Source organism: Herpailurus yagouaroundi, unplaced genomic scaffold (assembly GCF_014898765.1).
Source record: "Herpailurus yagouaroundi ecotype Mexico unplaced genomic scaffold, PumYag 213, whole genome shotgun sequence".
Taxonomy (NCBI): Eukaryota; Metazoa; Chordata; class Mammalia; order Carnivora; family Felidae; genus Herpailurus; species Herpailurus yagouaroundi.
The window spans coordinates 2,708,951-2,730,345 of NW_024412444.1; the positions used below are offsets into that span (position 1 = coordinate 2,708,951).

Genomic DNA, 21,395 nt, shown 5'->3' on the forward strand with positions numbered 1-21,395 from the left:
GCAAGTTCATGAGTTGCCAGGGTGGTTTCATACAAAGGCTTCACTCACGTATATTAATTGGCCCTTAACACACAGGAAGACACCAATGAGTTTTTATAGTGTGTGGAGGGTTTTTGAACCAAGGAACCAGATTCCTAGTTTTCCCTGCACCCACTATTTTCCCTTTGAAGTCAATGGGAGCCTTGCTCAGGGTGTCTAGAGAGAAACGAGGATCTGGTCGAAGTGAACTGCTAGGAAAATGTATTAAAGTACTAAAGTAAGATTAAGTTACCCAGAGAAAACACACTTTGGCCAGAAGAAACTGCAATCAGAACCATCTGAAGGGGGTCCTGTGGTCAGAGAAGAGAAGAAAATGTATCTTAAAAATTCAATTAATGCATATCCAGTTGCCTCCGAGGAAATAAAGACTCCTTGTCTTTTGCATGTTTAAAATACGAATTGCCAATTAATGATGCGATTGGCAAATTGCTCTACAATTAAAAACAGAAATGTTGTTTGAGGCAATTAGAATAATTGTCATATGTTAATTACGGGTTGATGGATTTTGCATGCTGCCAGCAATTACATTTTGAGTGAGCTTTTCTGAACAGAATCCAAATCCATAAAGACATTGATAAAATAACAACTGTCTTCCTCGTTGGCATGCCTGCTATATTTTTAGTGTCTTTTAAGGTATGTAATTATTTTTAATTAGGTCTCCAGAAGAAATTTTCTTAATACATGTTTTACCAGGTCATCATTAAAGAACCTTGTAACCAGTCAGAAAGGAGAGGGGAATAGAAAGAATACAGACTTGGAACCCAGACAAACCTTAGTTCAGATATTTACTAGCTGGGTGCTTTGGGCAAATGACTTAGCCTTTCTGAACCTCAAAGTAAAATGGGGAAAATATATACCTTCAGGGTCACTAGGAGGTTTATATGAGGTAATATTTATATATTCCCGTGTATTGTGAATGATGTATAGCAAATGCCCAATAAAAGTAATTACTGTTCTTCTAAGGGCCTGGGTGGCTCAGTCTGACTTCAGCTCAGGTCGTGATCTCACCGTTTGTGAGTTCAAGCCCCGCATCAGGCTCTCTGTTGTCAGGGTGGACCCTACTTCGGATTCTCTGTCCCCCTGACCATCTCTGCCCCTCCTCTGCTCTCTCTCTCTCTCAAAAATAAATAAAGTTTTTAAAAAGTAATTATTGCTCTTCTAGAAATAGTAGGATATACTCTCAAGCTGGGCTATTCCCTCAACTATTTCATTGTAGTAAACTCTTTGCAGTTACTATTCTTGCAACTAGAATTATCATATGTGGCCAAAAAGAGTATGGCCTGCAGCACTTTAGGGCAGTCGGTGACATTGAAGTCTATGTGAATAGTGCCCCTTGACTTCGTCCAGTGTACAACCTTCACAACTATACCTGGCTGTTCTACTTGGAACCAATATCCTAAATTCACATCCTTTGAAGCCTTTGGTTCTGAGATAAAAAGGTCTTGTTTTTGTTCATTAGACCTTTTTCTAGTTGTGTTTTATTCAGCAACATTTATCAGGGGTTAGCAGATTTTTACCTGCAGACACAATCTGATTATTGAGGGCCAGAGAGAGACAGAGCATGAGCATGGGAGGGGCAGAGAGAAGGGGAGACACAGAATCCGAAGCAGGCTCCAGGCTCTGAGCTGTCAGCACAGAGCCCGACGCGGGTCTCAAACTCACAAACTGCAAAAGCCGAAGTCGGGTGCTTCACGGACTGAGCCACCCAGGCGCCCCACCCTGTTTTTGCAAATTAAAAATATTTTGGAATGCAGTTACACCTGTTCATTTACATATTATCTTCAGCTACTTTTGAGCTATGGGGGGCAGAGTAGAGTAGTTGCAACAATGAATCTATGGCCCACAAAACTGAAAATATTTGCTATGTGGCCCTTTGTCGAGAAAGTTTGTTGACCGGTGGTATTAATGACTGTCTAGCCAAATATCTGTTTATATTAATTCCAGGGAAAGTTAATGGTTGATGGCTCTTGTTGTTCTTCTCTCGTACCTCTTACACTACTGAGCCAGGAGATTTTTTCCTGATTCCTTACTGCCACTTCTAGACTCTTCTCCTTTCTCCCTCCTCAAACTCCTGCAACCCTGAAGTGCATGATTTTTGATTTTCCCATCCACTGCACCCTCCTTGTGGCAGTCATCAACAGATCCGTGAAACTTTTAGCTGCTGGCTCACGGCCACTCTGTCAATAACCTTCCCATCATAATTCTTAGTACTTTTCAAAACCGTTTGCATAAGTGATCTTTCCATCATATCAGGTCTTGAGTCTGATTATCTTCGGTGATTTCACTTTCATTCAATAGTCAGTGACTAGGAAACGCCAGGCCTCCCTCCTGCCCACTCTCTTAGCTACTTACTCCCGTGGTCAACCGCAACCTTGCCTTTGTCAAGCAGGGCAACCCTGGCCCCATCCAGCCTCCCAGCTCACTTCATGTAGCAGTCTGACTGCAATCACTTCCAACTCCCGGGGGATCTTTTCCGTTGCTGCCCCTACCTTTTCACGGCCTCTCGCCCCTTTCTTGCTCTCTGGCCTTGTGCTGGCCTGACTCCCTAGCACGTATCGTCAAGTCCTCTTGCTCCTTCGTTGCTTCATCATGCTCTTGGGGCAAAACCTCAGTCCTGGTTATGTCCAGTTTGATTACCTGCACCTGAGCACAAGCCCTTGCCTGAAGAGAAACATACAACCCAGCTGATTGGTTTCACTTTAACTCATGCCCTCTGGCCCCCTATGGATATTTATGCCCCCTGGTAATCTTACTCCTTTTCCCTCACTCCCACTGTCATAGGTGATGATTCATACCTTCTCATAGCTCATGAAACCGCCAATTTCTTCATCCTTATTCTCTCTCTCAATGATCTTGCCTCCTTTGTCACTCAGCAGAGGAATCGATTAGAAGAGAACATCTAAAACTCCCCACCCACCATAGTCACCTGCTTCTTTGCCATGCACTCTGCCTTCCCTGCCCTCCAGCTTTAAGGTTCTGTGCCTCTCCCTGAGATCAACCTCGCCACCTGTGCCCTAGATTCCATTCTCTCTTGCCTATTCAAGAATATTGCTCTTACATTTCTCCCCTTCCCTTAGTGCGTTACTGGTTCTTCCATTTTATGTAACAACATCTCCATCATTACACCTATCATGTTATTTCTCCCATCTCAAAGTAAACAAAATGAAACAAATTCTCTGACGCGGCTTCCCTCTCCGGCTACCGTTCATTTCTCTGTTCCCCTTAAAATTTTTTTTTTTTAACGTTTATTTATGTTTGGGACAGAGAGAGACAGAGCATGAACAGGGGAGGGGCAGAGAGAGAGGGAGACACAGAATCGGAAACAGGCTCCAGGCTCTGAGCCATCAGCCCAGAGCCTGACGCGGGGCTCGAACTCACGGACCGCGAGATCGTGACCTGGCTGAAGTCGGACGCTTAACCGACTGCGCCACCCAGGCGCCCCTCTCTGTTCCCCTTTAAAGCTCAGCTCGTCAAAAGGGCTCTCTGTCCTCATTGTGCCCAACATTTATTTTTGGCTCTCTCTTGAAAGCTCTAATCATGCGTTTTGTTACCTACACTCCCCAAAGAGTGCTCTCATCAAGGTCAAAAATGAAATGTTTTTTGCAAAATCCAATGCTGAGGTTGCACTTCTCACCCTGACCTTCCAAAAGTACTTGCTACAGTTGACTGTTCCTTCCACGTAGCTCCCAGAGCACGATGTTCTCCTGGAGGAGAGAGGGGTCTGAGCTGTGGGAAAGAACCATCTAGAAGACCTCCAGAATTCATTTGGATATTGAACGTAGGACTCCTTCGGTGGAAGTCTCACCCTTGTCAAACAGACCCTGTACCTGAGACAAGCTGGCCTTCTTGTTCTCATGATGCCTAGAGAAACCCAGTGGCTTAGGGCGCAGCCTATTCTGCCACTTATGAGCTTATAAGCTTGGCCGTGTTACCGATACTCCAAAGCCTCAGGTTTTTTCATTTATAAAGTGTAGATGAGAATACCCACTGCATAGATTTGTTGTAAAGAATAAATGAATTCATGTTAGAGAAAGCCTAGGATCATAGTCGAAAACAAATGCCTGCCAAGGTAGACAGGCAGAAATTATAAATTAAGACAGTCGGCAGATGCTTACTCCTAAAGGTAGGTCAAATTCAAATTTTGAAAACTAACACACCGGGGCAAATAAATCCCGCCTGAAAGCCACGTTTGGCGCCCCTTTTGACCTGGATGGTGGCTGAAACACGGCAGGTACATGGTTAATATTAGATTCCCTTTCTTTTGAAAACTGACGTCAACCAGTCATGCAGGGGGTGCTTGGATGCTCACAACACTCATTCAACACATCTGCCCCCAGCCCCCTCCATGGCGGGAGCTGTGCCTGGTACGGTGGTGGTCCTTTCCCTCAGGCTCTGTTTCTACTGTTAGAGAGACCGAGGTACAGAACAGACTGACAAATTGTGGCAATAACTGCAAGCTATCAAAAGTGTAATAAAAAAAAGTAGATATGTATATATCTACTATAATAAATAGAAGGTCTGTAAGAGTGATGGTTGAGAGCTCGGGTTCTGAAGTCTAATTTCCTGGCTCAGTGACCTTAGGCAAGTTATAGTGGTATCCCTTTATCCACAGTTTTGGGGGTTTTGGTTTTTGGGGTTTGAGTAATCTCCCCCCCACCACCACCTGACCCCGCAGTCAACCTTGGTGTGGACGCAGATGATCCTCCTTCTGATGTGTCATCAGAAGGTCAATGGTAGCCTAATGCTACATCACAGTGCGTATGCCATTCATCCCCATCTCATCACATGGGCATTTTCATCTCACATCGTCACAGGAAGTTGGGTGAACACCACAAAATAGTTTGAGAGAGAGAGAGAGGGAGAGACTGCATTCACATAACTTTTGTTATGGTGCATTGTTATACTTTTTCTCTTTTATTAGTGGTTATTGTTGTTAATCTCTTACTGTGCCTAAATTATAAATTAAAACTTATCATAGGTATGTATACATGGGAAAAAAACAGTATGTAGAGGGCTTGGTGGTATCTGTGGTTTCCGACATCCACCGGGGGTCTTGGAAGGTGTCTCTCATGGATAAGGTAGACTATGCAACGTTTCTGTGCCTCAGTGTTCTGTTTTTAAAAATGAAGATAATAATAGTTCCTACCTCATAGGGCTAGTGAGAGGATTAAGTGAGTCGATGCATTTAAAGAACCCAAGTCATTCCCTGGCACACAGTTGGTTCTTACATAGGTTCACTCTATGGTGGACAAAGGATTCTAGATGTGAATGTGGTAACTAGGGTTCTGATTAAGGTGACCAACTTGTCCTGGTTTGCCCAGAACTTACTCTGTATTAGCGCTGGAAGTCTTGTGACCTGGGAAAGCCCCTCAGTTTGTGGTCAGGTTCATTCAACTTCCAGCTACTAACTAGCTTTGTTCCTTTGAGGCCATCTTATCCCTCCCTCTGGATCTGTAAAATGAAGAGTATAGAGGAGATGGGTGGTTCCCAAGCTTTATCGTGCACGAAAGCCCCCTCTTATAGAATGTGGAATGCCGGACCCCACCCTGGAGTTTCTGATCCAGCAGGTTTGGGGTGGTCCTGACCCACTACTCTACATGGCCACTAAGTCCCTTTGTCTTCTACTCATCTGTGATTCTATGACTTCTTCCTGTGACCTGCTTTATGGGAAGGTGAGGTTCATGTGCCGAAAAGCATCATTCATTCACTCATTTATTCATTCAACAGTACTTATTCAACACCTCCTATGGGTCAGGTGCTGTTCTAGATGCTGGGGATCTGGCAGTCAACAGAATCATAAGATTGTAAACTCCTTGATGGCAGGGACTCAGCTAACTTACTTTGTGCCCCTGCGCTTGCCCTGTCCTGCCCCATGCCATGCACAGTGAAGGCTCTTGACAAGTGAGAGCTGGGGTAGTGTGCAAGATAATATATAGGGAAGCAGGAAGCTATGCTTTGCAGACCTTAAAGGCAAGCACAAAGCTGTTGGGTAAGTGAGCTAGTCTGTGTCCAAGAGATACAACCCTTACCACCCTCACCCTCTACCAACACACTCTCCTCACCCTGCCCCCCCCCCCCCCCAGCTGCATTCATATCTCAATGTCTGTTTTATGGCTGGGATTCCATTTCTTGAGATTCATCCCTGTGTCTCTTGTGAAAAATAGGGTAAACCCTTTAAACCCTACCTGATAGTTTTAGGAAGAATATAATAGGACTTCAATTATTTCATCCTTTCAAGCAGTTATTTCACTTTGCTGCTAGCTATATACGTGGGAGAACCTACCTTTTTAATAAGTGGATGCCCTGTGTTTCTGTCATACCTATTTCTAGGAGGGGAGGAAAGGAAGGGAGCTCACTCTGCAGGTTGCTGAAGAACCAGAACATTTATTATCCATGAAGCTTTGTTCAACTGCATGGGCTGCCTGGCCTGTTGCATTCCATCAAGGATCCTGACAAAAGTGTCAGGAAGGTCAACTGATAACACTAATTTTTTTTTGACACTCCTAATGACAGGTTTATGTGATTAGACTCCATTCCCTTAAAGAATCTACTCATGTTTGGGGCGCCTGGGTAGCTCAGTTGGTTAAGCATCTGACTTCGGCTCAGGTCATGATCTTGCAGTTTGTGAGTTCGAGCCCCGTGTCGGGCTCTGTGCTGACAGCTCAGAGCGTGGAGCCTGCCTGCTTTTGGATTCTGTGTCTCCCTCTCTCTCTGCCCCTCCCCTGCTCACGCTCTGTCTCTCTCTGTCCCAAAAATAAATAAAACATTATAAAAAGTTAAAAAACAAAAGAATCTACTCGTATTTTACTGCATGTCTGCTCAGTCACACTTGTTGCCTCAGGTTTCTATGGCTGCAGAACAAGTTATCCCCAAATGTGGCTTAAAACAAGGTCCATTTTTATTGGTCTCCATTTTGGAGGGCTGGTGTTTGGGCAAGGCTCAGTAGGGATGGCTTGTGTCTGCTCTGTGGTATGCCCACCTGGTTGCATTTAGCTGGAGGCTACCCTGGGCTGACAGGTCCAAAATGGCTTCCCTCTGGTGTTGGGGTTATGGTGCTGGCTGTTGGCTGAGCTGCCTGGTTTTGTTTTCTCTCACAGCCTCTCCTCATGGCCTCTTATCCTCCAGGGCCTTTATGTTTTAGTAGGGAACCTGGATTTCTTTCCATGGCAGCTCAGGGTAGGAAGAGGGCAGGAATGGAAGCTGTTGGGCTCAGAACCAGAGATGTCCCTTCTACCGCATTCTATTGGTCAAACAAGTCACAAGCCCTCCTGGGTTCAAGGAGAGAGGTGAATGTATTCCACCTCTTGATGGGAGAAGTTGTTGGTGGCCATCTCTGGAGGTCATCAGTCTACACTCATATCTTCTCTACATCCTAGTGCACTTCTTCAAATAAGAAAGGATAGTGGTTTTTAGGTGGGGGTGGTGAGGATGGGAGTCGCTAGCGACAAGACAAAGATGTTTCTTTGATTTATACCATCTAAATTCAAGAAGAGTGTCAGAACTCCCCCAGGGAAATAAGGATATTTAAATGCTTACGTAAAGAATGTAGCTCATGGGGGCGCCTGGGTGGCGCAGTCGGTTAAGCGTCCAACTTCAGCCAGGTCACGATCTCGCGGTCCGTGAGTTCCAGCCCCGCGTCAGGCTCTGGGCTGATGGCTCAGAGCCTGGAGCCTGTTTCCGATTCTGTGTCTCCCTCTCTCTCTCTGCCCCTCCCCTGTTCATGCTCTGTCTCTCTCTGTCCCAAAAAAAAATAAACATTGAAAAAAAAAAATTAAAAAAAAAAAAGTGTAGCTCATGGATAAAAATGACGGTGAAAAGCACATATTATGTGTCAGTCTATACGTTCATGATAAATTTGAAAAGTGTCAAAACCCCAACTATCCTTTTGGAAACAAAAATAACAGTCCATAAAATTCTCAAATGCTTCTAATTAGTCTGAATGCATCTCAAAGAACAAGAGAGTTGAACGGCACGAGAGGACTTTACCAAAGTGTCATGGGCAGCGGATGTTTCGAATGCTCTCAGTGAAGGGGCAGTAATGCCAACCACGTGCTTATGTTTTTGAAATTATTTTATTAAGGGCTCTGTGAAAATGTGGAAAATGTAAGCATGCACAAGTGCACATAAAAATACATAAAGTGCAGGGGTGCCTGGGTGGCTCGGTCACTTAAGCGTCTGATTTCAGCTCCAGTCATGATCCTGCGGTCTGAGTTCCAGCCCTGTGTTGGGATCTGTGCTGACAGCTCAGAGCCTGGAGCCTGCTTTAGCTTCTATGTCTCTCTCTCTCTCTGCCCCTCCCTGGCTTATTCTCTCTCTCTCTCTCAAAAATAAATACTTTAAAAAATTTTTCAAAACACATAAAGTGCAAAGAGTCTATCTTTGTGGCAGGAAGTGTTTGGGGAGACAGTCACAGGAGACGTGCATTTGGGGTACATAGGATTCTATGAGATAGGCACCATGAAGCCACCCAGGTGCCCCTAAGAGGCTGCTTCTTATATCGACCCTCATTCCAGACTCTCAGGATTTTGAAATGCTGATAGCTTTCATAAAATTTTTCCCGTGCTTCTTAATTTTAAGTGGGCAAATGGATCCTCTGGGGGCCTGTAAAAGGCAGATCCGGATCCTGTGGGTCTGGGATGTGACCTGAGATTCACATTTCTGACAAGCTTTAGGTGATGTTGTTGCCGTTGGTGCATGCATTTGGACGACAAGCTTGCTTAAGATGTGGAGAGGGGGTGCTTGGTAAGTGTCCTTCCTTGCAGACCAGGTGGGGCTCAGGCAGCAAGTGTTGCCTTTCTGTCTACCCTGTGCCTGAAATTGTGCTAGACAACAGGACTAGCAAGACAGGGCTGAGCCTCAGGCTCTGAACGTAATGAGCGGACAGTCTAGAAGGAGAAATAAACACACAAAATAATTCAAATAGAAAAGTGAGAAGAGAGTGGCTGGGTGACTTCTTGCACAGGCTTGGGGGTCCTGACCCAACCCCTAACTAGGGTGTGGCTCGGGTAATTGGATTGACCAGAGTCGCGGTATCGTCATTATGAGTTGAACTTTATGGTGCTTATCCCATAGAATCCTTATGCGACTTTGCCGAAATTAAGCCTTCCTGTGAAATAAGGTCTAGTGTATAGGAAGAACTCAGTAAATATTAACCATTATTACTATACAGCGTTCCTGTGTTTGCGGTGGTGAAGGCCAATATATTTATCCTAAAATTTTTAGCTTTTTAATCGTAGAGGAAAATCTGGAAAGCCATTAGCAAGTATGGAAGAGGAAAGCAATTATGTCCACAAAATCCTTGAGAAATAAGCATCATGAAGCATCTCTTAAGATGTGTATTGACTATAAAGCATGTGTGGTGATGGTTGAGATGGAAGTTTGTTTTTTTTTTTAATTTTTTTTTTTCAACGTTTATTTATTTTTGGGACAGAGTGAGACAGAGCATGAACGGGGGAGGGGCAGAGAGAGAGGAAGACACAGAATCGGAAACAGGCTCCAGGCTCTGAGCCATCAGCCCAGAGCCTGACGCGGGGCTCGAACTCACGGACCGCGAGATCGTGACCTGGCTGAAGTCGGACGCTTAACCGACTGCGCCACCCAGGCGCCCCTAGATGGAACTTTGATTTAAGGTTCTATTGATTTTTGATCCTGTGTGACCTTGACGCTATCACTTAACCTCAGCCTTCTCATCTACGAGGTGGGAACAATAACAACTGTCATATTCAAAATTTGTGAGGCTCAAATATCATAGTGGATCTTTGGTGTCCACAGAGCTGGCTTAGAATCTCGGGCTTGTCACTTAATAGCTTGGGTGGCCTTCGGCGTTTTTCTCGACATCAACCTCAATGAAAAAAGTATGTAAAACACTCAGCCAAGTGACAGACACATAGTAAGTGCTCAGTAAGTGATAGCTGTTGTTATGACATGAATTACTTGGAAAAATATAACGTACATGACTTCACGGAGATTATTATTATAAGTTGTGATAAATGTGCTGTTCTTTATATACATCATAGTGTTGCTACTAAGGTGTTGGCAGTAAGGTATAAACTGTGATTTTCCATCCCCCTCCCCTTTCACGTGCTGTTCCAAGTGACATTTGGAAAGGCGGCCAATGGAGGGTGAGGGGTGTAGTCCCTGTTGATGATGGAATTAGCACATCTCTTCATCATTGAAGCTAAGAGGCTGCTTTTTAAAAAAATGTTTATTTATTTATTTTGGGGAGTGGAGGGGTGGAGAGAGAGAGAGACAGAGAGAGAGAGAGAGAGAGAGAGAGAGAGAGACTCCCAAGCAGGCTCCACACCATCAGCCTGGAGCCCAGCGTGGGGCTCAATCTCACAAACTGTGAGATCATGACCGGGCCCGAAACCAAGAGTTAGACAGTTCACCAACTGAGCCACCCAGGTGCCCCTAAGAGGCTGCTTCTTATATTGACCCTCATTCCAGACTCTCAGGATTTTAAAATGCTGATAGCTTTCATAAAATTTTTCCTTATCCATTCAGCAAACCGGTTAAAATCACAAATCCACAAGGCAAGAATGTGGGTGAAGGTTTGTTTCTGGTAGAAGGTAGACTGCTGGTTTGGGTCCCTGGTTGCTGCTGCTCTGTAGAAGAGGGCAGGGAGTTGAGCATTCTTTCATTTTTCCTTTTTTTAGTTTATTTATTTTGAAAGGGAGTGAGCAGGTGTGAGTTGGGGATGGGCAGAGAGACAGAGGGAGAGACAGAATCCCAAGCAGGCTCCACATTGTCAGTTCAGAGCCCCATGTGGGGCTGGATCCCATGCACCATGAGATCATGGCCTGAGCTGAAACCAAGAATCAGACGCTCAGCCGACTGAGCCGAGCCATTCAGGTGCCCCAAGTTGAGCATTCTTTTTATAATGAAAGCTTGGCACCATTTGGGCATGAACCAGTATTCCAATAGCCAGAGGTTGCTCAACAGAACATAACCTCTTCCCACCTCTGCCAAAGAAAAATGTTGGAATGGGGGACAGAGGAATCTCAAGATTGACTCTTCTCATATTCCATCCCTGAACTCACTAGCTTCTTCTCTTACCTTCTCTGGCTGATCTACCTCCTTGACAAGATTATTGAGAGGAAGGAGTTAATGAGTATACAGCTTTCTTTTCCTTGGGAGAGAGATACAAAACAGGCTCAGAGCTGGGCTGTCATCACCCAGCAAGTCTTCAGGGGTTTTAAAGGTAATTATTAACCCTTTGTGGCATTCCTGGGGGGGGGGAGAACACTCTATGCTGAAAACACCTACTAAAAATTTCCATCTATGCTATGTATATGGAATCTCAATTTCTTCAGTGTAAAAATTCAATAACCTTGAAGATCAGCCTTGGATGTTGGTAGCCCTAAGCAGTTTATACAGGCCCTTGTGTCTTGTTTCAAAGCAGACCCTTTCTTAACTGTCTTAGCACTCAGGTCAGAAGTACCATTATCCTTGTTCTCCATTTGAAAAAACCGAGGTTTAAGGAAAGGCTTCATGGTAATGAGGCCTGGCTAGAGGCCATGTCTTCTGACTGCTGCCCTGTGCTCTTCTGAGGTACTGAACATGATATAAAGCCTCTTCTAACAGTGAGACAGCACTTCTGAATCTCAGGGTTCCATAAAACCGCCAATTATCACCACCTAGAACTGTAACAAACTGCCATGATTCGGTCCTATGGAATTTGTGTTTAAAAAGAAATTCCCATGATTAACCTGCTTTGTTTTGATTTTATCATTTGCTTCTCTCCCCACTTGGTGATTTTAGGCTATTTAGATTTTGGGTTCCTCTTTTTCAGTGGGTTGAAAATGATCAATTACTAGGGCTTCTGTATTCAAGAGAGACCTGCGGGGCGCCTGGGTGGCTCAGTCAGTTAAGTATCCGACTTTGGCCCAGGTCATGATCCCGTGCTTTGTGGGTTCGAGCCCCGTGTCAGACTCTGTGCTGACAGGTCGCAGCCTGAAGCTTCCTTTGGATTCTGTGTCTCCCTCTCTCTCTGCCCCTCCCCTCCTTGTACTCTCTCTGTCTCCCAAAAATAAATAATAAAAAACAATTAAAAAAAAAAAAGAGACCTGCTGTGATTCTCCTGGGGGATTTATGCCTGGAGTTTGCTCATCGGTGAATTAAAATGAACTAGAAAACCGAAAAGCCTGGATGTCCCCTTCAAGGAATAAATAATTATTTAAACTTGTGAAAAGGGCAGTGGAGGAAAACGAGGACCCAGAGTTTCCAAATCAACTGTTGCTCCATGCTGAGTGCGCCAAGACTTGCTCTTTGAGGAGCAGGGACATGGACTCCCTTAGAAATTTGCCATTGTTGTTGCTATTCAGGTCTCCCGATCCTAGGTTGCGGCCGCAGATGAATTCTCTCCTGAGCCCGACATCGCTGCTCTCCAAGCCCACACTCTCCTTTCAATCACAAGCAGGTTGCTAGTATGTGGGCAAACTTCCATACATGGTATGGGGAGCAGACATGACTTCATGCTCTGCTGTAGACGAGAGGAATTGCCAAGGCTCAGGCGCCCAGTCCCCCCAAGTGTTCCCTGGTGTTGGAATCCTTCTCTCTGGCTGCATGGTAACTAGACCACAGGGGATGCTTTAGATTTGTGGGCACACCCTTCCCTTGTAGATTCTCAAACCCAGCCTTCAAAATTTTGGTGTCCCCAAACAGCATGGCACAGGTACACCCACAAGCATTTGGAAAACATCTGATAAGAAATATCCATTTTACAGTTCTTCTAATGGAACAGCCCTGAAAGATAAGTCTAGGTCAGCAGCTCAAGAGGTTCAATGAGTTCAATTTCTTTTTGCTGTGTATATTGTTTCGTTTTGAGGTGGGGGTCAGGCTAGGAGGATCTGATGGTTTTCTTGAAGGAAATGTTCATGGGTATTCTGCATTAAATTACTGTTTTGTGTTCCTTGGTCTTGAAAAGTTTAAGAAACATTGACATACAGGACCTCTTATATTTGGGGGTCCTTCAAATTCCATTCCTTGGCTTATTACTATTACTATTACTAAGGCATTATAACAAAGAGATACATTTCTTCTTGTCCAAATGGAAGGTGTGTGTTTATGTGAATTACAAATGAAATTTAAAAGCTGGTGAAAGCCCTGGGTAGAAGGGTCAGGTGCAGCATTTTTCTGATAATGTTTCTTGGGAATCATATTTGGATTGATTTACACACATTGCTTTGGGCATCATTGCTGAGATCATGCAAAGAGACAGAGACAGAGAGAGAGAGAGAGAGAGAGAGAGAGAGAGAGAGAGAGAGAAGTGAGCACCATTATCTGATAGCATACTTAATCAGATGAAGGGAGAGGAGAAAAAAGGGGGGGAGGAGGGAATAAGAAGGAAACCAGTAACCATCAGACAACCAAGCCCAAACCCAATTTCACTTAAAGAAAAGCTCTTCTGGTTGAGGAAAAGTTTAACATCTCAATTCAAACAACCCCCTTAGAATACTTCAAACATGGAACAAAACCCTTTAAAACTGTTTTTGCTTTTTTTCCCTGAGAAATGTCTCCTCTCCTCCGGTTCCATAAAACACAAGTCAGATTTCATTTGCTAGAGCAAATGTTTTTCAACAGACTTGACTTGCTTAATTTTCCTGACAATGTGTGCAGTCAAGTTAGAAACTTGCATACATTTGGCAAGGGACATGAGACACCAGCAAACCAAAACGCCCAGAGGGGCAGCTATATATTACCGGGCTAATCTTTTCCCTTTCTCAGTGTGTGTGTGTGTGTGTGTGTGTGTGTGTGTGTTTGTGCGCGCGCGCGCGCGCGCGAGCGCGCGCACCCGCCCGCTCTTACGTTTTGGATGCGCTGTCATAACACATGGCTACTATGTTCGGACTTGTAAGGGCTAAAGTTAGAAGATTTGTAACAACTACTATTTTTCTCACTGTCTCCTAGGAGTACTTGAAAACTGGCTTAAAAGGACCTGATTTAAACAAAGGAGCAAACAAAGCAACCCCTTTTTCGAAGGCTGGATCATTTTCAGAAGTACCCTTTAACCAGGGTGGGGTTGGGGGTGGAAGTGTGTGCACCTTTGAGACTTGGTTTCTGCAGCACACATTCATTTTGGTAATCCAGGACATCTTGCTGGGTGTAAGAGGTCAAGAACTAGTCAGGAGCAGAAAGGAGCTTCAAGTTGTGAGATGAGGAAGGCGGCTACCCCTAATGAAATAAGTAAAGATGCCTCAATAGGTAGGAAATTTGCGGAGTTTTAAATCTGTGTCTATGCTCCTAGAGGGCACCTGGAAAACGAGTGTAGATTTGCTCTATATCCTTGGCTCTATTTACAGCCAGGGAAGAAGAGAAGAAACTTTTTGGTCAGACTACTGCAAAGTGGAGGCGTTACCCTCTTTATCAACTTTCTCTCCTCCCCTAGCCCCAGAGGGCATGTCTTTCCTCTTCTCTCCAGTCTGCATCCCGCTTTTCCACTACCAGACTGCAAGTCCCCTTTAAGACTCGGAGGACGCCTCACCCTTTCTCCTCCCAGTCCCCCGCCCTTCACACCTTGGGTGGGAAAAGAGAGTGGGGCGGGGTGGTCGGAGGGGCGGGATCATGGTGAGCGCACCAATGGCTCTCCAGGCTGGTCGTCCTGGTCTCCAGCAGCCAATGAGCAGCAGGCAGGGGGCGTGGCGGGGCGCTGTTGCAAAGCATCCAACGTGGGCCCGCAGAAGGCCGCGGGGCGCGGAGCCCAGGGGGTGTGTGAGGGCGAGCGGCCGGGGGTGGAGCCTCGGGGACCCGTCGGGGCTGGGCCGCGGGGAGGCGAGAGGCAAGCGACTGATTGTTCCGCCGCGAGGTCGGCTGGGCTCTCGCCTCGCTGAGGAGCCGCGCACAGCCCGGAACTGCGCGCGCGCGCTCTGCCTAAGGCATTGGGACAGCCAGGCGCACGGGGCCCTCGAAGCAGTGCGGGGGTGACCGTGCCGTCCAGCCCGGAGTCGGCTGCCGGGCGCTCCGAGCCGAGAGGAAGATGCATTCGGGCGCACAGCTCAGGCTGCGAGGCTGAGCGCTTTCTGTGCAGCAGAGGCAGCCGCACTGCCCTCGGCCGGCGGCGGCAGCAGTTGGCGTGCGCGGGGGCTCAAGATCCGGCCAGGAGCGCGGCGGGAGGACGAGGAGAGCCGGCCGAGCAGCTCTTGCCCGGATCCGTGGGCTTCGCAGCGAGCACAGCCGGGTCGGCCCGGATGGGCGCGGGGCTCGCGGCCCCAGCCGGGCGCTGCGGAGCGGTCCGGGCACCGGGGGCCTGCTGAGCGCCGGAGCCGCGGCAGCGGGGGAAACTTGTGCGGGCGGCCATGCCCCGGCGCAGAGCCTAGTGCCGAGCGGAGCCCCCGCGGACCAGCCGGTGCCTGCGGTCGTCCGGGACCTCGCAGCCCCCGCGCCCCGAGTTCGCCGCGCGTTCCAGACAAGATGGCGCGGCCGGTCCGGGGAGCTTTCGGGGCCCCGCGCCGCTCGCCCTGTCCTCTCCTGTGGCTGCTGTTGCTGCTGCTTCGGCTGGGGCCCGCGACGGCTGCGGCCGGCCCGCGACCGCCTTGCGCCGCCGCCTGCACTTGCGCGGGGGACTCGCTGGACTGCGGCGGGCGCGGGCTAGCAGCGCTGCCTCCGGACCTGCCCGCCTGGACGCGGAGCCTGTAAGTGCCGCCCTTCCCCTGAGCCTCGGGGCGCTGTCACTTGGGGACGGGGAGGCTGGGGTGCTTACCCGGGAAGGGCGTGCGGATTGAGGGGCGTGCCTGTGTGTGTGTCGCGGTGGTGAGATCGTACATGGGGGTCCGGAGGGGAAGAGCGTGCCAGATGGGGGTGTGGAAGTGAGAACGTGGGTGGTGAGGGTCCCGGGGAGAAAAGAGTGTGCCTCGTGGCGTTTGGAGGTGAGTGAGCATAGGTTTTGGGGTGTAGAGGTGAGAACGTGGGTGATGCGGCTCCATGGGAGAAAAGGCTGCCTCGTGGAGTCTGGAGGTGAGCGAGCATAGGTTTTAGGGTGTGGAGGTGATTGCGCCCGGGGCCTGAGGGCGATCTGGGAGGTAGAGTCTGAAGGTGAGGGAGTGTGAGTGAAGAGTGTGGAGGCGAGGGTGTTTGTGCGTATGTGTGTGGGTGGAGTGGGAAACATCTGGAGGCGAGAGTGTGAGGAAGTCTGTCTGGGGTCTGCGGGTGTGTGTTTCTTTTTTTCCTCTCCTGTAACCCAACTCTTTGGTGTCTGAGCTCCTTGGCCTTCCAGTGGGTAATGAATGAAGGTGACTCTTGGCTCCAGTCTTCCATTTACATTATTTATTAGCGAGAGTGCGCGTGTAGCAGCCTTCTCCTCCCCCAGGACCCCGTGGCCTGACTTGGCTGTGGCCACGGTGGAAGGTTGCCTTCCCCGGAGCAGCCCTGAGTTAGGGGACTTGGAGAGTTCCTGGATCTGTGATTGCTGGGGGTGCTGGTCTCTTTCCACCTGATGGGAGCTGTGTTTCCAGACCCTTGCTTTTGGATTTGATGGTCCAGTAGGGTGGAGCCCACACTTGAGCATTTCTCCCCTGTAAAGGGTGCAAATTAGTTTTGGAGTTGTGTTACTTCAGGAGAGGGTGCCAGGGACTTGCTTGATTTAAGCTGTTTGTTTCACCTGAAAGACGTTCTTTTCTGTGTTGTCACAGTTTTGGCCTATCGGGACTTAGTGGGACCCTTCTTACAGGAGAGTTGGCAGGAAAAAGCTGCATTAGACTTCACTAAATATGGTAGAGTATAATAGCCTTTTTTCTACTTTTAAGAAATCTGGTCCTGAGTCAAATCCTATCGAGTTATAGGTAATTAGCATCTATGCAGAACTATGAGTACCTTCCAGAAAAGGCCTAGCTTGAGTCATCTGCTTTTTAGTTGGATAATTGGACGTCTTTCCTAGAATGTAGAGGGGCACAGGAGTGTCCTCAGACAGGACATTCAATGTTTGAAGAAGGGACAACTGATGACATAACTTTTAACCAACACCTGTGGCTTGAGCTAAGAAAAAGTGGTCTGGGTATCTGGCTGCTGTGAAGGGGAAAGAAGAAAAGTTGGTTCCTTTCTCACGTGAAGAGCCGGTGCCTCTGAGAACGGGGTGCAGATCTTTAACTCGCGTCTTGCTACATATTGCCTAAGGATCAAGTTCTTCAGAGTTCTGAGGCTGGACTTTTGTTATGGTTAGCTTTTCCCCTGCAATTTTCTGCTTTTTCTATGTGATTCGGTGACTTAGTGAAGACCAGTGGTCATAGTGGGGGGTTTAATAGAGGCAGTGGCTGTTAAGTAGTAGGAGATAGAGCCCAGCCTTGCCCGTAGGTAGTATTTCATTTACTTGGGGCAGTCTGAGGTATTGTGGTTTTTCCTTTACGTTTTCTTAGGATAGTTTTTCAAATCAAATCACGTGGGCAGAATCAGAATAACTTCTTGAGTGTTCACCTGTTGGAAGAATGACTACCCATGCCATATGTTCATGGCATTGTGGGGAAGGCACTTAGCTCAGAAGTAGTGACTTTGCAGACAGCATAGGGTGTCCTGTTATTGGCACTTTCCTGTGGTCACAGGATCCACTTTGCCTTGTCCTTTAATTTTTGGAGCAAAACTACTGGCCGTTTTTTTGGCTTCCTGTTGCTTGGGAGTGACGTTTCACATGACATAAATACCTTTTCAATTGCAGTCTTGTCTCTTTCACTCACACATTTGATGACCAGTAAATACCTAAGTGGGTATTTTGAGCTTCAGTCGATGTGATTATGCTGATTATGGTGTTAACTGATTAGATTTTGAGATGTGAATAGTGATTTCTGATTAGTATGTGTTAATACCATGTTCACTACAAAGTGGGTATCTTTTGGAAAATATTTGTAAAGTTATTTTTCTGGTTATAGAAAAATGAAGTGTGTTGTAGTATGTGTGTGTGTGTGTGTGTGCGTGTGTGTGTGTGTGTGTGTGTGTGTGTTTTCTAGACCAGATTTCTCCATTTAAATCATTAGTCTTATTCTGAGTTTTCTATCAGGATAGTTATATGGTTTATATTCCTGGCTGTGATTCAGCAAGACTTTAGGAGAGAAAGTCTCTGTGTATAATAAAATAAAATATCTTGTAGTTTCACCAAGTTTATACCCTTAATCCATTGTGTCTAGAAAATTGCTTTGAGCTCATTTATAACCCCATGAACTAGATTTACTGCAGCTAGTTCAAACAATTTCAGGCTGTGGGTTTGAGATAGAAGGGGACCTGTGGTTTTATGGAAGTTTTTGTTGTTTTGTTTTTTGCTTTTGTAAACAGTGCATCTAATTTTGGAGTTGCTCCTAGGCTTAGCGTAGGCAAAGTAAAATTTCTTACTAGTGAACGTAAATGCAGTTTGAATAGAAAAAATGGAATGGCGGGGCGCCTGGGTGGCGCAGTCGGTTAAGCGTCCGACTTCAGCCAGGTCACGATCTCGCGGTCCATGAGTTCGAGCCCCGCGTCGGGCTCTGGGCTGATGGCTCAGAGCCTGGAGCCTGTTTCCGATTCTGTGTCTCCCTCTCTCTCTGCCCCTCCCCCGTTCATGCTCTGTCTCTCTCTGTCCCAAAAATAAATAAATGTTGAAAAAAAAATAAAAAAAAAAAAAGAAAAAATGGAATGGCACTGGTAGAAGGGAAAATACATTCATTCCTGGGGCCTCAGGATAACTTATTCAGCACAATAACTTATGGTTGTAGTAGTTGAGCCATAACTGAGTCTGCCATCCCATGACGTAGGTGAGATTGGCATAGCCCGACCAGCACATTCATAAATAGCACCAAGCACTGCCAAGCCTTATTCCAACTTCCCAGAACTTTAGAAGAAGTTGAACTTCTTAGAACTTAGATGTTTGCTTTCTTTGAAATTATTTTTGAGAGCATGGCTTCAGAAGCAGTTTAAGCAGTATTAAATACAACTTACCTTAGGCTCTTACCTGTGCCATGAAGTTGAGCACAGTAGGTTGCTAGTTTAACTGTTCTGGGGGCTGCATGGTGGCTCATGGCATTGGGATAGGAAGGAGGGCAGGCCCTGGAGGAACAAATCCGGGTTTTCAGTGGTCTTTTTTGTGGAGGGAAGACAAGACAGAGCTTTTTAAAGTAAGGACTTTCACTCAAGGACTCCGAGTGGGGTTATCCTGAGCCACGTTAAGATGAGTGTATTGATTTGGGTCTCTTTGTGTTAGGTCTCCTTATGCCAGTGCAGGACCAAGCCAGGGGCTTAAATCTAACCTTGTGGGTTTTGGCTCCAAAGTGGTGCTCAGGATTGCATTAGAAAATAAGCACCAGCCCAGGTTGCCATTGTAGTTGTGAAGCAAAGAGGGCCTTTGTCTTTCAAATTTTACAGCTGTGCTGGAAGGGCCAGGTGTGCAGAGTGTTGTGAATTAAGGATTTGGAAAATACTTCCCATCCTGTTTATGCAAATTAGATTTAAAGTAACGATGACCAAATTGTTCCAGAACCTCAGCTAAGATTCGCGTATGTGTGTGTGTGTGTGTATGAGTGTGTGTGTTTTGAGAAGTTGATTATTGTCAGGGTTGCCCTGAGGTCTTCCCTTCTGCCCGTTTTCCTTTTTGTGGCTGTATGTAAAACTGAAGAACTCAGCAGACCTTCGCCATCTTGTGATTTATGAAGATGGGCAGCGGTTGTTTGGAATAGGGAACCTCAGAAACACAGGTTAATGGCAGAAAATCTGAAAGGTGCAAGTGCTCTCAGAGTTTGAGGAATAATTAGTTTGGGCTCAGGTCCTTGTCTTTGCAACAAGTGTCAGAAGCCTGGCCTGGCCTCACTTCCCCTCCGTGGTGAAGCACTTGTCTGTTACTAGATCTCCGATACCTGTTTTTGCGTAAGGGAATCTGGCAAATAAAATTGGGTGCCTTGAGAGAAATGCACACTATTTAAGTGCCTCTGATGTGAAATTATAAGCATCAAATGTAATTTTTGAATACTGTTAAATTACGAATTGTACAGAGACTCCCACGTCCCCATAGAAGTGAACTGTGTTGGCACACAGTTGCCCCTTGCCTTTAGGATATGTCAGAACTGTTCGTGGCCTCTTTCCCAGGGACTGTTTTAAAAAGAGATGTGCTCCTCTCTTTCCATAATCACATTTGGTCGCTAGATTTCACAGGGTTTGGGCTTTGGAATGTGTTGTCAGGAATAATTCATCATCTCCAAAAGAGAAGACGATTCAATGCAATGTAATAAGAGCTCGTTCCTCCTGGATGTCCTGATGCCCCGGTCCTCTAGCTCCGATCGTTCAGTGACGGGTTTCTCTCCCTGCAGTGTTCATTTCTTTGCCTGGGTTCCCCACGCAGCCTTCCCTGAGCACGTTGGGATGGCCTCTGGCTGACCTTTTCTCCCTGAGACACCGTGCTCACAATGAAAGGGCCTCTCCCCCATTCTGTAGAAGTGTCTCCTTGGTGCAAAGGCTTTTCAGCATCCTCCCTTTCAGGGCGGACAGGAATGCGAGAGAGCCACTAGGGTTTTTTTTTTTTTTTTTTTTTGGTCACTTAACAATGCACCTGGCCCAGTTCTGTGCACCTGCTAAAGCCCTGAAGGCCTATGAGCCAAGGACGGGGAAGTTGTTTAACATAGCCTATGGTTATTTTAAAAGTGACATCCACACGAGAGAGAATCTGGAAAAGGGATTCATTGAATTCAAAGTCTATAAGTAATAATGGATGTTGGTTGTACCAGGGTCTTGTCTTTTCTTTTTTTCTCATTTGTTTAAAACTCAAAAGGATTCTTCTGACTTACCCCATGGGTTGAAGAACTGTAAGTTTCATGAGCAAGCCTAATTTTCAACTCCTTTTGAATGAGCTTGGTGACATTTGTTCTCTTGGGACCTTCCCCCTCCTCAGCAACTGCAATTTGAAACCCTGGGGGTCTTTTAAAACGCAACAGGACTCTGGGCTGTGTTAATATTCAGAGCTGTTTACAATGGATGCAGTTTCAAAGGCTTGAAGGCATTGTCTTGAGACAGGAGGGAGGAGGGGGGGGAAGAAAAATTCCCAGGCAGAGGAGGGGAAATATCTAAAAATCCCCAATGTTCCTTGACCTGTGGGAAATTCAGGGACTGTTAGTAGTGTTTGGTGGTTTGTTTTTTGTTTTAATAACTTAAGCATGACATTGAGTCTATGGGGTCTAGTCCATCTACCTCATGGTTTCAGTTCACGTTGTGTGTCAGTGATGTGATTGTCTTCTGCTTTTGGATCAAGTTGAAGTGTGAGAATGAACAAGAAGCTCAGATCTGTTTGTATCTCCCCATGCAAAGAAGTAGGACTTTAAAGACCAGAGGTTAAGATTTTCACAACCGTTTACCCTCTTGGAACCTGCTCGCTCTATCTATCTATCTATCTATCTATCTATCTATCTATCTATCTATCT

At 46.4% G+C, this 21,395-nt stretch overlaps 1 protein-coding gene and 1 long non-coding RNA gene across 2 annotated transcripts in view; both read left to right on the forward strand.

Annotated features, from left to right (window-relative positions):
• The first annotated feature begins 14,788 nt into the window (after nucleotides 1–14,788).
• Nucleotides 14,789–21,395, forward strand: part of LRIG1 (leucine rich repeats and immunoglobulin like domains 1) — a 116,356-nt gene continuing 109,749 nt past the window's right edge. Inside the window, exon 1 of the mRNA XM_040454495.1 lies at nucleotides 14,789–15,668. Coding sequence (XP_040310429.1) covers nucleotides 15,448–15,668 — 221 coding nt within the window. The 5' untranslated portion in view covers nucleotides 14,789–15,447. The remainder of the gene's footprint in view (nucleotides 15,669–21,395) is intronic.
• LOC121016754 (uncharacterized) overlaps nucleotides 15,679–21,395 on the forward strand; it is a 31,062-nt gene continuing 25,345 nt past the window's right edge. The window contains exon 1 of the long non-coding RNA XR_005784427.1: nucleotides 15,679–16,745. This is a non-coding gene — a long non-coding RNA (uncharacterized LOC121016754). The remainder of the gene's footprint in view (nucleotides 16,746–21,395) is intronic.